At 37.7% G+C, this 20,341-nt stretch overlaps 1 protein-coding gene across 1 annotated transcript; it reads right to left on the bottom strand.

The window, feature by feature from the left end:
* Window positions 1-254: 254 nt before the first annotated feature.
* On the bottom strand, window positions 255-14,372 carry LOC103697717 (protein PHYTOCHROME-DEPENDENT LATE-FLOWERING-like). Its single transcript, XM_026800951.2, has 12 exons — window positions 14,048-14,372; window positions 10,341-10,419; window positions 10,189-10,253; window positions 10,025-10,102; window positions 8,115-8,195; window positions 5,197-5,358; window positions 5,016-5,111; window positions 3,587-4,908; window positions 3,172-3,395; window positions 2,954-3,099; window positions 2,828-2,866; window positions 255-2,362 (listed from the first exon to the last, which is right to left on the bottom strand). Exons 1-12 carry the CDS (start codon window positions 14,192-14,194, stop codon window positions 1,043-1,045), a joined length of 3,759 nt encoding a protein of 1,252 aa, XP_026656752.2. The 5' UTR covers window positions 14,195-14,372; the 3' UTR covers window positions 255-1,042.
* Between the last annotated feature and the right edge of the window lie 5,969 nt (window positions 14,373-20,341).

Here is a 20,341-nt window from a genome sequence, read left to right as displayed (position 1 = left end):
AAAATAGCTTTCCGACAAAGTTCAAAACAGATTTTTCAGAAAGCTCTAAAATAAAGCTTCTTTCAAAAAGCTATTTTTAGTTTCTTGATAAATCTAAAATAGCTTTTCAAAATTTTTATCAAATACTCTTTTTTGTCTAAAAGTATTTTTGGAGGGACGGAGAGTACTTTTTGATCCTTTAAAAACTCTTCCAAACGGGGCCTTAATCTTGATGGCTGTCCCGTTGCAACAGTAGTATCCAGTGCCCGCGCCAAGCAACTGAGGCACACTTAGCGGATCCTGGGGTAAACAGGTGTAGTGTTGGAAACCGGGGTCGCAACGGAAGCGCAGCCACCTAATTGATTTTTAAGTGCGACAGAAGCCTCCCATTGGCATCAGTTTATTGATGAGCAGCTATACCGAAGACATTTCTTTAAAAGCCTGCGCCCCCCGCCCACGCGCGCGCACAAAAAAAAAGAGGCACAGCCGACATGCACACGTTGCCGCTACCCCACATAAGCATGCCGCGACTTTCGACCACTTAACGTGCAGGCCCCACATAAGCATGCATAAGCTGGTAACACATGCACGTCGAAATCACTGACAATTACGAGCGCATCAGCTGCACCTCCAGGATACTCACCTAAAAAAAAAAGGAAAGAAACAAGAGGCATAAGCCAGAAGTTTAGCGAGACCAGAAAAAAAAAACAGGTTCATCTCTTTGTCCCACCATCAGGCATCACTGGTTCAATTGATCATATATTGCGCATGATGTTTATTCCAAACAACATAAACATAGTATAAATATCCAGATTTCAAGGTAACTGTTTTAGCCAAAAAGAGATCTTGGTTACCAACTGAGAAGCAGAATGAACTTCACAATACAGTCTTTTTGATGCAACTGTGAACAGAAAGAACTTTGAGCAGCCACATAAAAAACCAGAGCTCCTCTCCAATTTCTGCATTTAAGCTGTTGCAGACCCCCCGACCCCCCTGCTCTACTTTCTTTCTTGAAATGAAAAGGAAAAGAAGAAAGAAAAGAAAGGTAGAAAAAGAAAGCCCTTCACTGCCCTCTCATAAAACTTTTGCCATGATAATTTCCTTTCTGAGGGCCCTGTAACATAGGTGAGTTCACGACGCTACCACCAGAAGCGCCTGTCTGGGAGCTCACCTGTGGGCTTCCAGCATTAGCAATACCAGTATTGACCTGCTGGCTAGCCGACCCTGAGCTCAACTGTTTTGGACTCATTAATGATATCTGTGATTCGTGCTGCTGGGGAGAGCCTAGTTGGTGTTGCTGCAGCTGTCGTATTGACTGATTCACAGTCAGCAAATCATGCTGACAGGCTAGTTGTTGCTGCAGCTGCTGCAATGGCAGTTGCAGATTTCCCCTTGGATGCATATTCTGCTGACGCTGTTGGTCATAGTTGTTGGTGCTCAGGTTCAAGGATTGCTTGTTAGGAAAGATAGTAGGCTGTGTATCTCGGTACTGGAATTGATCGGTACAGCTTCTTCCCAGTATCTGATCCAGCAAAGATCCATCTCCTGTCATCCCAAAAATCCCATAAGTCGAACTCCCTGCAGGCATACTACCACTCACCACCCCCATTCCCTGACTGCCTGCCTGTCTCAGCTTTGCTAGCACAGCTGCAGAGGTTTCAGAAGTTCCTCTTTGGAGGAATTGCGTACCGGAGTGACTCAACCCAGGTACCTGAATAAGGTGATCATTGTTGCGACAGACATTCAACCCAGATTCGCATTCCCCCATGCCTACGATATTGTTGGTGGCTCCAAGGATAGTCATCTTATTCTGTAAGATTGCTTGTTGCTCATAATTCTGCCATTTACTCTGCTGCAAGCGAAGAAGGTTTAGATGGGGAATGCTGTTGGGTGTTGCATTGCCCATCTGCATATTTGTGTTGGGATGGGGAATGCTGTTGGGTGTGGCATTGCCCACCTGCATATTTGTGTTGGGATGGGCAATGCTGTTGGGTGTTGCATTGCCCACATGCATATTTGTGTTAACCAGTGGGTTGTTCCAAACAAAAGGCAGGGGACTCTGAAACTGAGGGTGTTGTTGCTGCACGGAATTAAGATGAGAAACAATATCCAACTGCTGTTGCCTGGTCAAATTCAAAGAGGACGTAGGTGCCCTTGAAGGCATTTGAATATTCTGAGGTGGAAACTGGCATAAGTTCAAGGCTGAGATGCTGTCACCAAATGGGGAAATTGGCTTCAATGACTGGCTCGTAACAGGTGTTGTGCAAGGATACAGAGTAACTCCACGGGAATCAGTATGTACAGAATCAATAGAAAGGCCACGAGTGCAGGATAACAATGGCTGGAGTTGATCATCCACGACTTTGTAGCCCTCGCGTTCCATCTGCATGTGTATCAGACAGGTGCATGGGAAAAATTTTAAACTGTTTGATCATAAATCAAGCTAGTGCTCACATCAAGTCCGCCAACTCTACTTGGTTGCTATAAAGAATGCTTGTACGAATATTGTAGCTTGTTCGCCATGCATTTGACATGATCACCCCATTCAAGGGTATAGACCCTTAAAATAACTACAGATTATTCAGGATAGATTATCATCCATTGGAACATTTTATAAACAATGTTATTTTTGTCCTTAAGAATTGCTCAGACCAAATCAAAGATCAGGATATCAAAAGGATCTCCAGATTATGGCCCTTGCAGAAGATAGATGACACAATTATAATGCAAATTGTCATGCAGACTACAACATGGCAACATTAAAAAGTCGCATACTACTGAACTCAAATTTCATAGGCACATTTTGACATTTTACATAATTAGAAGAGGAAGTTGAAGGCAAACATACCAGTGAAGCGAACTGAGCAGCAAATAGGTCCGCATGATGCTGCAAAGCACATTATCGTGCGGGTGAGAAAAGACTGCAAGCGACAGTTACTTGCACAGATGTTACTTCAGTCAAAAAAATACTCACAGGATTGTGGAGAAGAGCAGTATGGAAGTGTTGTTCTTTGTCTCCAAAGACAACTTCTGCTCTGACCTCATGCATGTCAAGCTCCTCAGATTCAGTAAGGATTAATTTGCACCGAGATTCATCAACCAAGAAGGGGATACCATTTCCTGTGGAGAATAAACATAAATATCAGAAAGTCAGGATTAGCGAATAATTAGTAAGATTCAATAACGACTTACCTCTAAAGAAAAATCTCACACGCACAAATGTAATCTTTCGGGTCTTGTGAGCATTCCTGCTTCCACCAATTAAGTACTTTGACATGCACAAGTTCTCTGTGAGAGGCCCACATTCTTCAGTATCCTCCCGCATTACAAGTCTGGCTGGTGGCAAAGAGCATTCAGATAATGATTTTGTTGTTGGAAACTCTTCAATTTTGTTTCTTTTGCTGTTGAGTCCATGCCTAAAAATAGGTTTGACAGAATATTAGTGCTATAGAATTGATGAGAAATTGAGAACATATAAAAATATCAGCACGCACGTGATTCTGATATTGAAACTTTTCATAACTGGTTCTGAAGCTGATATCAAATCTTCCCAACTGAAACAAAAAAAGAAAAACTAATACAAATAACGATTTTTCTTAAGTCACACCTTTGGCTCACCACCTCAATCTTTGAGAACCTCTCTAAGGCGCTAGGATCAACATCAGTTCCTGAAGGAGGCAATAATCCAATCCCAACTGAAGAACTGTTTGATCCGAATGAAACATTTGATTCACCAACATGTGCTAGAGATCCTATTTCACTCATGCTCTGAGATGTAACCTTATTAAGAGCTTTAGATTTCTTCCTTTTAGGTAAAGTCAACTGACTCTCCTGTATCAAAGAACTGCTAGAAGCAGAATTTGCAGAAAGAGTTCCAATTGAAGCAGCAGGCACTGATGCAACTTTATCCTTGGATAATCCAACCACAGTAACATTTGGCGATGTGCTGCAACTTGACAATATTCTTTGTCTATCTCCTAGTTTGGACACGTGAGAATCTGAACCCCGAGCTGAACCTTGGGGGCCTTGCGAGGGTTTCCTTTTCCGAGAAGCTCTCTCCTTCTTCGGATACTTTTCAACAGACTGTCCAGCACCAATTTCCTGCATCTGGAGAGGCAGAGCTCTTACACATGATGGAGTTTGCTGCTCACTTGAAATCTCACTTCTGATATCCTGTGCATGGCCTTCTCTGTCCTTCTCTACCTCTATTCTGCATAAAATTTCTGTCTCACCAGGCTCTTCTTTAACAATATGTTGTACATGCTCTTGGTATAAGTAAGAGGGCATTTCGGCTTCCAGATTTCCAGTTCTTTCAATGGATGCTTCACTCCTCTGCTGTTGGGAAGAATTTTGGTCATGAAATCTGAGATGCTGCATATTTTGAGCTTCCTGATGTTTTTGTGCCAGAGTAGTATTCCGTTGTGGTTCTTGTTCAAGCAGAGTGTCCCTTTGACTGGTAATTATCTGTGAAGAAACCAGGTCTGGTGGCTCTTGTTTTGGCCTTTTGCCATTAGTTTTGGAGGTTGGTTGTATTTTAGATCTAGTCCTCTTTCCAAGAAGATTAATAGGATTCTTCAAACCAAGCCAAGAGTCTCTGAGATTTTGATCAGGTGCTGATGCAAAAACCACATTACTGGAAACAGATAAAGGGCAACTGACTACTAAATTATAGTTTGGTTGGAATGCCAATGGTAAAGAGGGCACTGTAACATCTTTCATGCTGTCAACCTGTTGCACATGTGGCATGCTTCTTGAGATGGCACACTGAGAATGATGTGCAGAATCATTTTTGAAGGAAAAACTTGTTTGGGACTTCAAACTCTCAGCATATCCATTGCTTGACATGTCTAAATTAGTAGATTTATGGTTAACTTCTAGCATGTCATGTTGCTTGCTCATCAGCTTTTGTTTATATATCCCTAAATCAACCTACACATGGCAACAAAAGTTGGTGAAACAAATTGTTGGTGAAAATATCATGCTGCTTGAAACTAGGTAATAGGAGATGAAAGTGGAACTTATGTAAACATTCACACCTGTTTTGGAACTGTTCTACAAAGCCTGTCTAGGGATGGATCTGGGCCCAAATAAAGCATCGGTTGCAAGGCCTTCACAATCTGAGACTCCGCTTGCTGAAACACAAATACATACTAACAATGTACTGAAGTTGAAATAACCAAGAAGCACCAAGAAAACAGAATAATCATTTAGACTGACCAATAGATCATTGTAAGTCCATGAGTCATCAGAAATTGACGGCATGTCTTTGACAACATTCTCCATGCCCATCCGTAAGCACACTTTCTGAACTCTGGGAAACTCATCTCCAGAAGAATCACTGTTTCTAAATTTTGACATACAAGATCGATAATCCCGCACCTGTTTAAAAATATATTCATTCTGGTCACCATATAACTTAGCACCGATCACCATATAATATAATCTTCTACAGTCTCACTCAAACAAGAGTTCTAATAAAATGAAAGTCAGAAAGATCATCGGTTCATATAATAACAGCTTGAACACAAGTGCTGCTATGTAACAAATGTACCCTCTTTCCCTACATATGATGGCCGCTTTGGAAATAAAATATTACTAAGTTGCAACATCTCTATTTGCTCAGTCAAATAATGATATGTCCCTAGAAGCAAATGAATGAACATGAGCAAACAAATAATATGTTGCATTGCAAGGTCTCAAAAATTATGGAATTTGATATTGTTTTGCGGTCCCTTGTTTAGAAAGTAGTTCTAACTATGGAAAAACTGCTTGAGATAATCAAAATGCATAAAAAGGAATCCAAAGCAACAAGAAACAAAGAAAAGAAAATTTTGATTAAGAATGAACAAAGACAGAGAGGGACAGAAAAATAAGAGATTATGCAAAGCTGTATTTCATCGTTATGCAACTTGGGACTTTCAGTAATCAGGGTGAAAAGCAAACAGGTGGTGAATGACCAAACTGCCATGCATAAATCATAGACTACTCAATCACCAAGTTACACTGACTATGGCCCATAAGCATGGAGAAACTAAAACAGGTACAGCTACAGATCAAACAGTGAAATATTACATCATAGACACTCCTCTTATGCTAAAGCCTAGATATCATAGCATCAAAGCTTAAAATAACATTTAACAAGCTGGCATCTTTCCAAATTTATAACATATTGGCAAATTGTTCTATCATAAGGATTTTGTTATCTCATTCATATTTAAGTTAATAGTTTTAATCTCAAACCTTCACTGCAAGCAACAAATGGACTTGCTTATCAAATAATATAATTATACATAATTACAAGTGATCATCAATCACATCTCAATTAATACTTTACATAACTCAGTCTAGATCATGCTAATCGAGCAGGTTTTGTGACTCAAATGTTGACTCACCAACATAGCAACACTCAAGTGTCTTATTTGATCACATGGTACCTTGATCTCATAGATGGAGTTGGGCACATAACTGAGTCAATAAAAATCACTGCATTGTTAACATTTTTATATGAAATGAGCATGACTAATCAAGAACACCAAGTCTTAAACCATATAGGCATGTTTTGATTAAATTAGTACACTAATCATATCTTATAAACAAAAGCAAGATGCCAACTCATTATTTGAGATCTTATGGAGCAACTGAAATCAATTTAAGGAATATCACCTACTATGATGAGTTTAATTATCTCCTTTTCACACTCCCTTCATTTTAGCCATATCATGTTCTGCCTTAAGAACTTTGCAGCCCTTGTTGCATGTGTCTAAATAAACCAATCATTACAAACTATTTGACACCCATGCTATGCACACCTTCAGCATATATCCTATCATTATCATCCAAAACACTATCAATCAAACAGTTCTTATCACAAAATTAAAATTTGTATGAATTCAATGTTGACAATATAACTATAAGTCATTCGTGAAGGCTATTGCCTGCTTTTACATCACAACAGAGGCCATTGCTTGCTTTCAAGACCAAACATGGATCACAAAGATAAAAAGCATGCTAAAAATGGCTAGATTAGGATCCATAAGTGCCTCTTAAAATGACGTAATGTGCTCAATTGACAGCTCTAGTTAGATGGAGTTTTATAGACTTCAAATTTAGTTGTAGGGGAACATTGTGCCTCATGCTGATTTGATGTTTTATCAATTCAAGATTTTTATCATCACATTTTCATGAAATAACTATTATATGATAAAGGAAATGAGAGCAAACTCTGGCATCTCACAAAGTAGTACATTATTTTATCTAAAGTTGAACACAACTGGTAACAATAAGCAATTGTCTTTTATGTAATTGGCTCTTTGTTACCAACTTTAAGTAGTCTGAAAAGGCTGCGACTGATCCATGTTCTTCAATACTAGTACATTCATTTTGCCTTTATTTGTCAGCATTAAACATATATACCATATTTAAGTGATAATAAGATATCCATATTACTCAACCTATATAAAAGAACATGAAATTGGGCAAAAAATGGGGAAAATGTACTCAACTATTAAAGTGCATGTTGAGTAATATCTAAAGCATCCATGGTTTTCCCAGATATAACAGTGCACTCCCTTACAATGGCCAATATCTCTCGAGTAATGTCCTGATATTACCAAGATAAAAGGGGGAAAAGAGAAAAAGAGAAAACGAGAAAAAGATAAAAAGATAAAATAAAAATAAACACTTGGGGTAAAGAAACAGTTGAATAATGTTCATCATGATCAAGTAAAACATAAAATTACAGGATATTAATATGTCAATTCAATTTCACAAAATTTGAAGAGGTATGTAACAAGTAAGTACATAATCACCACAATGAATTTACAACTAAGAAAAAAAATACAGGAAATTTCACTAGAATAAGCAGTCTTCAACAGGAAGTCAGGAACAACCTTCTCCTTTTAAATAATATAGGACCTGACAAATTTCAAAAACAGAATTAACCATAATCTCCTAATATTAAAAATCAATTAATTTCAAGTTTCGACTTGACCAGCACTTTTCTAAATTATAAATATGGAGCTTTCCAGAACACACACACAAACACAAAGAAAAAGAAGATATGGAGATCTAAATCAAAGAATGCTATATGGAAAATAACAGTTAGCCTCCTCTATGAGCATTTATTGCTACTTCACCTCACAAATAAGAGTTCCATTGAAGTATTTGCAAGGTAGGTCATCTAAGATGTCGCTCGGCAACCATCCATATTCAATTGCCTGTACAAAAGGAGGGGGGGATAGAGAGAGAGAAAGAGAGAGAGTTTAGTAGCAAATTGATGGCATAAGTAGGTAGCATCAAAAAAATAAATTTACATACTTAGTTTCCACCTATCCAACAAAATATAATAAGTGAAAAGGTCAAATAATAAGCACAAAATGTAAGCATGCAAGAATACTTACTACATACATACCAGACTCATGGTTTTAAAAACTTGTTTAGAATATTACCATTCAGGAGGCATAAGTTCTTTTGATTTGCCAGACTAGAACAGGGCATAAAAACAGGTAATGATCCATTTCCCCTGTTGTCATTACAATACTTGTATTTCATTCAGTAATCCAAGAGAAACTACAATGCTTCATGGTATTGATATTCTACTAATTAGAACATGTTAACAGGTTAGTTAAAATCCAGAATTCCATATGTATGTGCCAAAGGATCAAAGATTTATTGATAGCATGCCTCTTTCTCGATAGCATCGCAAAATCTTGTGGGCACAGATATCAACTATTTGCCACTTATTGACCTTTAAAATATGGAATTCATGAAACCAAAGAGGCAGGAAATTTTGATACCTTTGAATTATAAATCAGTTGCGATGCTATCGAGAAAGAGTCCTACAGTGAGCAAAGAGGTTGCATGAATAAATTTTAAGCCAATGTGTTAAGCCTACAAAGCATGTACACGGAAGAGTCCTAAGCGTGCATGTAGGTCTAGCATGCCTCGTTTTCAATAGCATCGCAAAATCTCATGGGCACGGATATCAACTATTTGCCTCTTATTGATCTTTAAGAAATGAAATTCATGAAACCAAAGAGGTAGCATATTTTGATACCTTTGGATCATAAATCAGTCGCGACATTAGTTTTGATGAATAGATCCAAACAAAATAGTTAGATTATGGAGAAGTGCATAGGCAGAAATTAGATAGAAAACAATCTTTTGGGAAAATTTTATTACAGTTCTATTATTTGCATAATCACAGGAAATTATTTCATAAGAAACTAGCTATTAGCAATCTACCACAACATACTGCATTCAACCATAATTGCTTAGAAGTACAGACTACAAACATGAAGTAACACCAAGCAAAAGATTCTACCACACTATCTCACTAGACGTATTGAAAATACAATGCCACTGCCGTGCATTTGATTTTCCAAATATGTGAATGACAGTGATCTAAGACACATCATGAGATTTTTTCCAATCATATGTTTTAGGGAAAAGTTAGTGCCAAGAGTATCAAGAAGCTTTGAGACCGGTGTTTGCAATGGCAAGATGGCATCCCAAGAAACAAGCTATGGCATATGGAACCACGAGAGAAGGGACGTTGCAAGCAACGGGGTTGAGTCATGAGAAACCTAGCTATCGAACAGCAAGAAGTTGATCTAGGGTAAAATAAGAAGGGACGAATTACGAGCATTTTTTTTCCTTTGGTGTATCTTGTTCTTCAAGATGGTGTCTTGCAATGTGAGACAGTTAGTACTTTACAGAACACAATTATGCAAGGCAGTCATCTTTGACTTTTACTTGGTACTTATCAGAAACTACTATGAGAAAAGACAATGAAAAGCTCCAAGTTTCTAGGAGAAAAAGTATAAAGATTCAACTCCAAGACATGTCAACATGTTTCAAAATTTCTTCTGGTCACAACTTCCAGAATATTGTTGCTGATATCCCTCCTAGCCTTCAATCAAAAACATCTTCTCTAAGAATTTCAAAACTAATGTTATATATGATTGAACAGAAGTCAACGAGTACATATTCTAGAACAAATTACTCATTTGAAGCAGTAAGAACTTATATAAATCAGCATACTTACAGAGAACAAAGTCTTCGATGCCCTATCATAAGGGTGCAGCAACTTTGGAGCATCTTCAAGCAAAGGCAAAAGCATACCCTATGGAAATCCCAATAGCACTAAGTGGCAAATTCTACATACCTGTTACTGAATTGTTATAGTAATCAAAAGTACAGTCAACAAACCTCAGTAGGTCTTCCAACAGAAAATCCATCAGGAAATAAGTTTAGAGAGAAGGATACCTCATGATCTGCATTAGAAGTCAACGCAACTCAAAATAAAAAAAGAAAAGAAAAGAAAAGAAAAGGCACCATTCTATTGAATCAGAATTGGTCACCTGGTCCAACAAGGTTGCTTTCACTATTTGCTGATAAAACAGAACCAGCAAAGCCATCACCTAGACCCGGCAATGCAACCTGCATGATAAGCAGGGAAACATAAAATAAATTATGTTGAATAAAATTCAATATAAATGGAAAGTGTATCCTTACAAATAAAAATTTCAGCTGAAGATATTAGATAACCATTTCACAATACAGTGAGAGACAGCAAACAATGATATCAACCTAAGAAACAAAACTATCTCAGATAGGAGTTCAACTTGCGGACTAGAAACGTCTCCAACATTAATAGATAAAACCAGGTATCTTCGATGTTAGTCAGATAACCATAAGTACCGAGGAATTGGTTAAAATTTGTTTGCATGATTCCCCTCCAAAGAATTTAAATCAAGTTAATCAGCAGTATCAACCACTGCTGTTCATAAAGGAACAGTCCAGCCAACAACCAAGCAAGCAAGCACAAATGCATGTTATGCACATGCACATGCGCCCGTGCGCACACGCGTGGGCCCATGCACACACACACACACACACACACACACACACACGCACACACGGATATGTACACAAATGCATGTCATAAGCATAAAAATGTATTTAGGGTTTTACTAAATGATAAACTAATGAAAAGGACAAGAAAGTCACCACAATAAAGCAGTTGTAATCATTAGTTTAAAATAAATAGTGTGCCCTTCCAACAGACTCAAAATAAACCATTCAAGGATGCCCTATAACTCATTTTTGATACAAATATATGCTTTAAAAAGCATTCTTCATAAAGATGTTTGTGATTACCCTCCATGTGAATCATGCAACCATCTTCAAGTAAGAAAATAAGCTCACGCGATTTCATATAATAGTTAGAGACACATTACCCTCCTCACAGTAGCCAGCTATGGATGGAAGAACCAATCGGCCAAAAGGAATTTACAACTAGCTCACACACACAAACCACCCTCATCGATATGCAAGTACACATGCAAACATGTGTATATATGAGCGTGCCCATACACAAGGGAAAAACACCTTCTACTAGATCATTGACTAAAGGGTTCAAAAACAGTAGCAGTTGGCATATCATGAACTACTTTGATGAATAAAGAACATTTATGTTTCAAACAAGATAATAAAAAAGAAAAATCTGAAATAAGTAACAAATTAAAACACAAAATTGCACATTGCTGGAAATAAAACCAGTATGTACTTTACTGAGTAAATTTAGATAAAGATCAAAGAAGAAAATATTTTTTTCTTAAAAGAGTACCAACTTCTTACATGACAATCATTTTTTTTTAGTTTGATGATGCATTTGTATAATGATGAAAGGACATAACAGTCATCATAAACAGCTTGAGCAGCTCTCCTATTTCCATAGTTTCCTCTGAAAATGAGTAACAAATTAGAAGACAAAATTGCCCATTGTTGGAAATGAAACCAGTGCACTTTACCAAGTAAGTTTAGATAAATATTAAAGAAGAAATCATTCTTTCTTAAAAAAGTACCAACTTTTTACATGACAAACATTTTTCTTTTAATTTAGTCATGCACTTGTACAATAGGACATAAATATCATCATAACTGAAAAGGCTTGAGCAGCTCTCCTATTTCTGTAGTTATCTTCTTCACTCTTCCCTTTCTTTCCTGCAACTGGATGAATACCGGTTCACAAGGAAAGTAATTGATGCCAGTATAAACCAACTAGTGTTGATACTATGCATGCATTCTGTCTAGAACAGAACTAATATAGCATACAATCTTTACAAGTCATACTTGGGAGGACATATTCTTAACAATGTACCCCACCCCTAGTCCTTATATTTGTCATCATAATCCAAATATGCTGTGTCTATTGATAATAAATGACGACATTTGGATTTTACCCATTTATCTAATCCTTTAGGTTCGCATCAAAACTCAAATTTGTTGTCATTTAGGAGTCCCATAACCCAAGTGGTAAGGGTTGGAGCAAATGCAAGTCCACAGATTGACACTGAGCTAAGAACAAAATATTTGCCTCACAGTTACTAAACCCAGGCAACTACTGTTACCTTAATGCAAAAAAAAAGCCAGTTGCTTAGGCTGAAGCATTTGGACTCTCAACGTAGCACGCATGAAACAGAGTCTGTAAAGCCAATATCGCCCTCTTTCTATATTTGAGATGATGTCATTTTTCTGTTATTATTTCTAAGGTTTTGTTGTTATTGACATTTAATTTTTTGTTTCTGTTGGTATGCTATGTGCATTCAATGGATCTTAAACTTGTATTAGGCATCAATCCAAGGTAGAAAATATGGTTTGCTTATATATTTTACTCTTTCTATATGGAAACTGAAACTACTAATGTGAGTGAAGAAGTCTTAAGAATTAAAAAGGAATGACTACATTAAAAGAATAGTATAGGTTTAAAAAAATATTGGATAGATAATATTATAAGCAGAGCACAATATCTGGCAATAAACTTGCAGACTCTATACTCCAAAAAAGTGTAAAGCTGTTGATCTAACATAAACTACCCTGGCCAAATACACATGTTTGAGAGAATATTAATAAAAAATCCATCTCTCCGTGCCAAGATTTAGAAAGTATCTAATTTTCAGATTCTTTTTACTGAAAATAGAAGCAAAAGATAGTTCTTTTTGATTTTCTAACAGTTATTTGTTTCACAAACTTGTGAATGTAAAAAACATAGCACTTATTCTCCTGAGCCCATCAAACCAAAGAGGAAGAGGATCTTTCAGGTTTTTGTATAGCAAACGAGAACAGGCTTGTTTACAGGGTAAATTGTATATACTTCCAACACAAACCAGACCTTATTTTTAAACTAAGGCCCATCAACAGTTGACGACCGCAGCAACTTTTATACCGTTAATTCCCCTTAAAATTACACATTGACCCATATTAAATAATATCGCCAGTAAGTTGTGGAACAATCACTGACAGTCTCGATATTAGCTTCCACAATTCCAACATCTTGAGATCTAAAAGTGAATCCTTATATGAAAGTGTCCAAACAATTACATAATTTTTACATCATTCTAAGCATGGCTCAAAAACACACTGTTCCGATTTCTGAGCTCGGGTTAAGTCCATATCTCTGCTTGCTGCATGCAACTCCCTTGGCTGGGTGATGGGACGTCCATGTTGGACCAAGATAAGTTTGGGATCGTTTAACTCAGTCCACTACAGAATGGTAACGAATGCTCCCCTCACCTGAGCCCGGCCCATCTAAAGCCCCTAGAGACTTTTAAGGGCGCCTAGATTTTCAATAACAGCAACAGTAACAAAAAAAAACAAAAAGAAGAAGAAGAAGGAGAACAAAAAAAATCGACAACAACCGATATGTCCAGCAAAACAGAGTAAAAAATCAGAACTTTGGTCACTACCAGCCCTGGTATTTCAAGAAAACAAACACGGCAAAGCACATACCGCAAAACAAAAGCCACATCATGATCCGGAAACCACGCTATTAAAAGGAAAAACACTAAAATAATAAGTGCAAGACCGCTCCTGCACTAAGATATCATCACCAAACCCTAAATCCCAGTCAAAACACCGAAGAAACCGCCACGCAAATCCTAAACGAGATCAAAACCCCAGATCAAACCAAGAAACCAAATCCCTACAACTCAGACACAGAAAAACAGAGACCATACGACAGAAGGCTCAATAAAAGCGGAAACCCTAGAAGAAAGCCCGAGCTCACCTCGCGATCGGTCAGCTTGGGATCGGGTGCGTCGCCGGAGGTGTCGGGATCCGCATCCTTCTCTCCGGCGCCGGCTGGGGAATCCGGAGGGGGGAGCTTGGGGCGGTAGCGGGTTCCGACCTTGGAGACCTTGAAGGAGACGCCCATGGCGGCCTCGCCCTCGGCCGCTTCCCTTCTCGGAAGCGGCGGCGAGCGCTAGGGTTTCGGCGTGGGGAGAGATTAGAAGTGGAGAGAGCTCTCGGGGTTTAGAAGAGGGGGAGAGAGGGCCGGACAAAAGGAGGGAGAGGGAGCGCTGCGGACGCTTGGTTTGAATGCATGCACAATAGGCCGGGGGTAACGATAAATGTCGAGACGGGGGGGGACGTGGGGGGCCTTGTTTATGGATCCGATTCCGGTCACCTCCAGTGAGCGTTATCTGAACGGAACGGACGTATGAATCACTGTCGGCCGGTCGGGGGTGGCGGATGAAATACTGAAATGGGACATGGGAAGATGATTTTGCGGTGACCGACTCACCGGGAGGGGAATGGAACAGGATGATTACAGGGGTATTTTTGAGTATTAGGGAATTTAATCCTTTTCGGGGGCTTTAGTTTTGTCTTGTTGTTGACGGACAGAGTTGTGGTGGCTAAATTTTTAGCTGCCACGTATCCGTGTATGTGCTTATGCCATGTAAGTGTCGGCATCAGTCCGTAGCCGGAAAGGGCTTGTGGTGGGATATGGCTGCAATTGACAAAAAACAAAAAAAAATGTACTAGAATGAAAGTGGAAAGTGGAGGTTAAGTTAATTGGGATAACTTTGTAAAAAGTACTATGAGATAAAAATAAAAAATTATTTTTATTTTCTCCTGGAGCAACATCGTTTGAGTCAATTGTGATGGATGGAAAACAATAGCATTGATTGTATAAAGGCATTTACGTTGCATGTTTTGTTTCTTGTTTGACATTGGTTGCAAATAATTATCTATTAGTGCAATTTTAATAAAGGAGATTATCAAATAGCATCATTATAAATTAGGGATGGCAGCCGGACAGATTTTTTTTTAGATAGCCGACCCATCCCAACCTCTAATAGAATCCATTTAGCAAAGTCCTATAGAATTTAGGAACGGGTTTGGAATTTGAAATTAAAACTCTTTAGGATTTGGAACAGATTTCGAACTTACTCCTCGGATCTTTGCTACCCAAACCCTATTATGTATAATATATATATAATATATTATAAAACTTTATAAAAGCATATATGTTGTGAGGGAACTTGAACCCTAAATCTCAAAGGCATCTAATTTTTACCTTTACCACTAAGCTATAAAACTTATTTGTATTTAGATTATTCATAAAATTATTTATACTCATGTTTAGTTGATATTATTCCTTCATATATATTTTTTGTAATTATAGGTCCCCTTTTTTTTGGTAATTTCGGATCGGGTATTCGACTCGACCCGAATAACTCAATCAGAATAAATATTAATCAAGCGGGTTCAAGTACCTTATGGGTTCATCATTTTTTGATAAGACAGATTTGAGATTTTTAGATAAATTTTTAATAGGATTTAGAATGGATCCATGCAGTAGAATTTTAAATGAATTCAAGTACGAATGTACAAATTTACAGGCACCCTACCCGTTGCCATTCTTACTAAAAATTTTAACACTCAAGCCTTTGTTTAATTTTTATTTTATGTTTTGCATATGAATGATTAGCATTTTATACTTATGTTCATAATAAAGTTTATAATTTGCACGTAGTGAGATCTATTTTGTGCACATATTTTTTCCTATCTTGTGCATAGATCAAACCAAAAATGACCATCAAATTCAAGGAATGCATAATAATTTCGAGCAACAATGATTAAATATAAAATAGCAGTCAATTTAAAGTACAAATCTTAATTTCTCATGTCAGTTTTTTTCTTCTTTTTTTTTCTTCTGCTGTGAATGATTTGCAATGTCTACGGGCTCGTTTGGTTCGCGGGAAAAAAAAGGGAAAAAGTGTGGTCAACGGAAAAGTAATGATATGCCTCTTGTTTGGTTGGAGTTTTCAAAGGAGAAAGAAGGGAAAGTTGTATTCCCATGGGAATGTGATTCCCACATTTCATGGGAAAGTCTTTCCCATGAGAAACATGGGAAAGTAACTTTCCCATGAGGCGGGAATCACTCCATTTTTACTTTTTTCCAAAAAGTCCCTTCAGCATTAAAGAAGCATTAAAGAGACATTAAAAACCTAATTTTTATTAAGGGCATAATAGGAATTATATATAACTTTCCTAGAAAAGTGGATGGCCAACCAAACATAAGCACCTTGGAAATTTATCACTTTCCCATGGTCAACCAAACATGCCAAAAATACTTTCCTAGGCATTCTCTTCCTAGGAATTTGTTTTCCAGAAATCATGTTCCTAGGAAGGAAAATGCTTCCTGCGAACCAAACGAGCCCTACATGAAACTCGCTAATGAGGGATGTTTATATAAGTCAAGGATAAAACAAGGACGTGCAGTCATATCCCCTTTAACCATATTCGAATACAAACAATTAAAACAACGCTTACAAGCTTGCGACCCAAAAATATTAAACTAATTTGAGGACAGCATAGGGGCCTATGGGTAATTCGCCTTTATCATATTTTTCATAGAAATTGCAAAACAAAATTAAGGCTCAAATCATAGGACTTCTCAAGCTATCAATGTCCCAATTAGAGGTTTGCCAACGTTTGCAGTCTTCTACACTTGCTATCCGGTAGCATTTTAGTAGTTTTACAGCAAACAACAAAGGAGCCCATAGCATATTCTGCAAAAAATCTGCATAAAACTCCACGGCCAGATCCTTATGTAATTTAGATAATCGCAGGGGCTTAAAGATAATAACCTTTTCATATAATCTGTGGAGATTTCAAATCACTTGCAGTCCATGCATGAAACAGGCTCTTATGAAAGTTTTCTTCTTTAACTATCTAATAGAACTGTAGAAGGGATAGAAATGGGCTAGGCCAAGGTCAGGTCCAGGTCAACCCAACCTGACCCAATTATTAGTTAGACCAGATTTTAGCCGGGATATGTTGTCCCGAAACCCAGTTGGTTAGAAAAGGTCATATTCAGGCCTAACCGGGCCAACCTGACCTAATCTGGTCTTATTTTGGCTTTGATCTAATTCCAATCAAAATAAATACTACAATATATAACTAATAAATAAATGACTTGTGCACATTCTTTGTGTGTATATACATATTCTGTATATGTTATACATATTATATGCAAATGCAAGCATTGAAAAAAGAAGAGCTATATACAAATGCATGGGCTAGACCAAAGTTGGGTTGGCTTGAGGTTGACCTAGACCAGTATCGAATTTGATTTCGATCTTAAAATCGTCACCTAACCCGACTCAAAATGCCTAACACTATAACCCGACCCTTCTTTTCTAGCTAGCCTAACCCTTTTACACCCCTAGACAATGATGTTCCCACATCTACCATCCCATATTCCTTCTCTACTTACTCCTTTGCTTTTTCTGTGTTTTCTTTTAAGATGGCAATCTTGCTCATTCCAACTACAGATGGATTTTCTCTTCCCTTCTCAATTCTTTACTTTTTTTGCATCCATTTTAGAATTTGGATGAAGATGGCTTAGGTGCAATAATAAGATCGCCAAGGCTATAGAATGATTTTGAGACCACCATACATAAGAAATCAAGAAATTAAATCTGAAAATAATTATTTGATTGGAGAAATTATATTTTTAATTATATGTATGTGTGTGTGTGTTCCATCTAATGACTTTATAATGATTCCAAGGTACTACATGGGAACACAAAAATGTCAAAAAAAAAAAAGGATGCAAATACGACTACTACTAAAAGGCAAGAGAGACTAGTTAACTATAAGAGCTCGTTTGGTTCGCGGGAAAAGAATAAAGAAAAATGTGGTCAACGGAAAAGTAAAAAGATGCATCTTGTTTGGTTAGAGTTTTTAAATGAGAGAGACGGACAAGTTGTATTTCCGTGGAAATATGATTCCTACGTTTTATGGGAAAGTCTTTTATATGAGAAACATGGAAAAGTTACTTTTCCGTAAGTCGGAAATCGAAACATTTTTATTTTTTCTCAAAAAGATCCTTCAGCATCAAATCAAGGATCCTTATTTGATCCAAAGCATTAAAAACCTAATTTTTATTAAGAAAATAATAGGAATTACACAAAACTTTTTTAGGAAAGTGGATGGTCAACCAAACATAAGCACTCTGAAAATCTGTTACTTTTTTCATGGTCAACCAAACATACCAAAATTACTTTTCCAAGTATCCTCTTTCCAGAAATCTATTTTCTAGAAATCATATTCCTATGAGGAAAAATGCTTCCCGCAAACCAAACGAATCCTAAATGACCACTGAAAAGGTAACTTTATTTAGAAGTCCCTACTTGGTAAATAACTTATTTCTAGGTACAGCACCCATATTTACACGCATTTTGATCTCTAGGGTTGGACGCCTCCCCTCCCCGCTGACAACGGAAAGCTTGCCTCTCGCACATCCTCCCTCCTCATTCCTCAGCCACCTCCATGATACTCTTTTCTCACAACCCACATACTTTTCTCCTCTGTGTTCTCTTTCGATATTGCTAATATGATTTTCTCCTTTTAATTCATTTTTCTCATCTTAAAATTTGTTTCCTCCTCTTTCTTTTAATTCATTAGCTGAATGTCTAACTTGATCATGCACTGTTGGAAAATAGATAGATTCCATGTTGAAATTTTCATTTTTTTTGATGAATCCATTACTTCATATATTTTGAATGTTTGTTTACTCATAAAAATATATAATATGCATTATGACTTTGATTAATTCAGCACTCTCTGTATTTATTGTTTAGATTTACAATTGGCTTCAGGTGAGTTCCTCTTTATTTACTTTTACGTTCTTTCTTCTTTTCTTCATGTCCATATAACAAGAAATTTTCTAGTGAGGAGGATCTAAACCTTACCTCCTTGGAAATTAGAGCACTAGAGTAACAAGATATGCTTATCAGAAAATTATATTATAAACAAAATCATTGAATACTCGCATCACATTACCCTTCACCTCATCAAGAATTTTGATTCTTTTAAACTAACAAAAAGAATTTTGAATCAGTTAATTTATGCCCTTCATGCAATCAATGGATTCATGTGGTTGATGAGTACGATTATTGCGCACTTCTTCATTTGAGCATAATGTTTATGTTTTAGACCAATAAGTGATTAAGAAATGAGAGGTTCTTGCTTCATTCTGCCAACTTAATTTACTAATCTGTTGCCTTCCCACATGTTGGTACAACATGTAGTTATTCAATATTAGTTTTCTCAAAATTTTTGCAAGATACAAAATGCTTGTACCTAGATTCGAGACAATTTAGCTTACTTGGGCAAATGCAAGATCGATCAAGTTACCTCAAATTCTACAAGATTCGCACCAAAACCGACTCTAGTTCTCATGTGGAGGTGGAGCTATTGAGTCATCATGCAACTCTTTGAGATTGGTTAAGCCAATTGTCCGGGTACAAGAGTCCCCCCCCCCCCCCGACTCGCTTGCACCCCTCAGATTTTGCTCGACCTTGATTTAAAGGCGTTATACAATTTGGAGCTTAATCCATCCCGTTGCAGATCTACTCTCAAATCAGACAAAGCATGGCTCTCCAAAAGCTGGCCTAATCCAAACAGGTAACGTTGGCTCCACCCATCGAGTTCAAACCCAACCATACCAAGGTAGTGCATCAAAGAGTGGATCTTAAATTTGGTCCAAGATTGAGTTATGGCATCTAATCACATTGGGGATATCCTCTAAACAAGCATGAGATATGGTGCCGTAGAAGCAAATTTTTTTTTTTTTTTTTGGTACCCCAGCAACTCATACTAGTTTCGTGTAAGCAGCCCAATTAGCAGTGCTCTGTCACGCTCCGATAGCAGCCCAGCCCGCCCCGCCTCCGCTTTTGCCGCCGCCGCCGCCGCCGCCGCCGCCACCGCCACATGTGGATCCCATATTAAATATAAATATTTGCTATATATGATGATTACACCCGCGCCCAAATCCAGCCAATATGTACGTGGAACGCAGAGGAGAGAAACTGTTCCCTTGGATCTTTGTACTTATCCATAGTACTTCCATAAAGACAAACAGCAACATGACGTACTCATGCTACGTCGGAAGATATTATTGGCTAATATAAAAGTTCAGGAGGAACACATGAATCGACCTCGCTGACCGAGGATGTCCTGGCGCTTCCGAACTCCATTCTCATCCGGCCGATCACAATCCAGCGGC

This window comes from Phoenix dactylifera, chromosome 8, assembly GCF_009389715.1.
Source record: "Phoenix dactylifera cultivar Barhee BC4 chromosome 8, palm_55x_up_171113_PBpolish2nd_filt_p, whole genome shotgun sequence".
NCBI classification, from domain to species: Eukaryota; Viridiplantae; Streptophyta; class Magnoliopsida; order Arecales; family Arecaceae; genus Phoenix; species Phoenix dactylifera.
This window is presented reverse-complemented; position numbering and strand designations above follow the sequence as displayed.

Bases quoted from the DNA above. Each gene is read 5' to 3' on its own strand.
- LOC103697717 (XM_026800951.2), bottom strand. From the start codon at position 14,194: ATGGGCGTCTCCTTCAAGGTCTCCAAGGTCGGAACCCGCTACCGCCCC. The intron at 3,396-3,586 runs GTGTGACTTAAG...ACCTATTTTTAG, and splicing joins ATTGAGGTGGTGAGCCAAAG to GCATGGACTCAACAGCAAAA. The intron at 3,100-3,171 runs GTAAGTCGTTAT...TATTCTCCACAG, and splicing joins TGTGAGATTTTTCTTTAGAG to GAAATGGTATCCCCTTCTTG.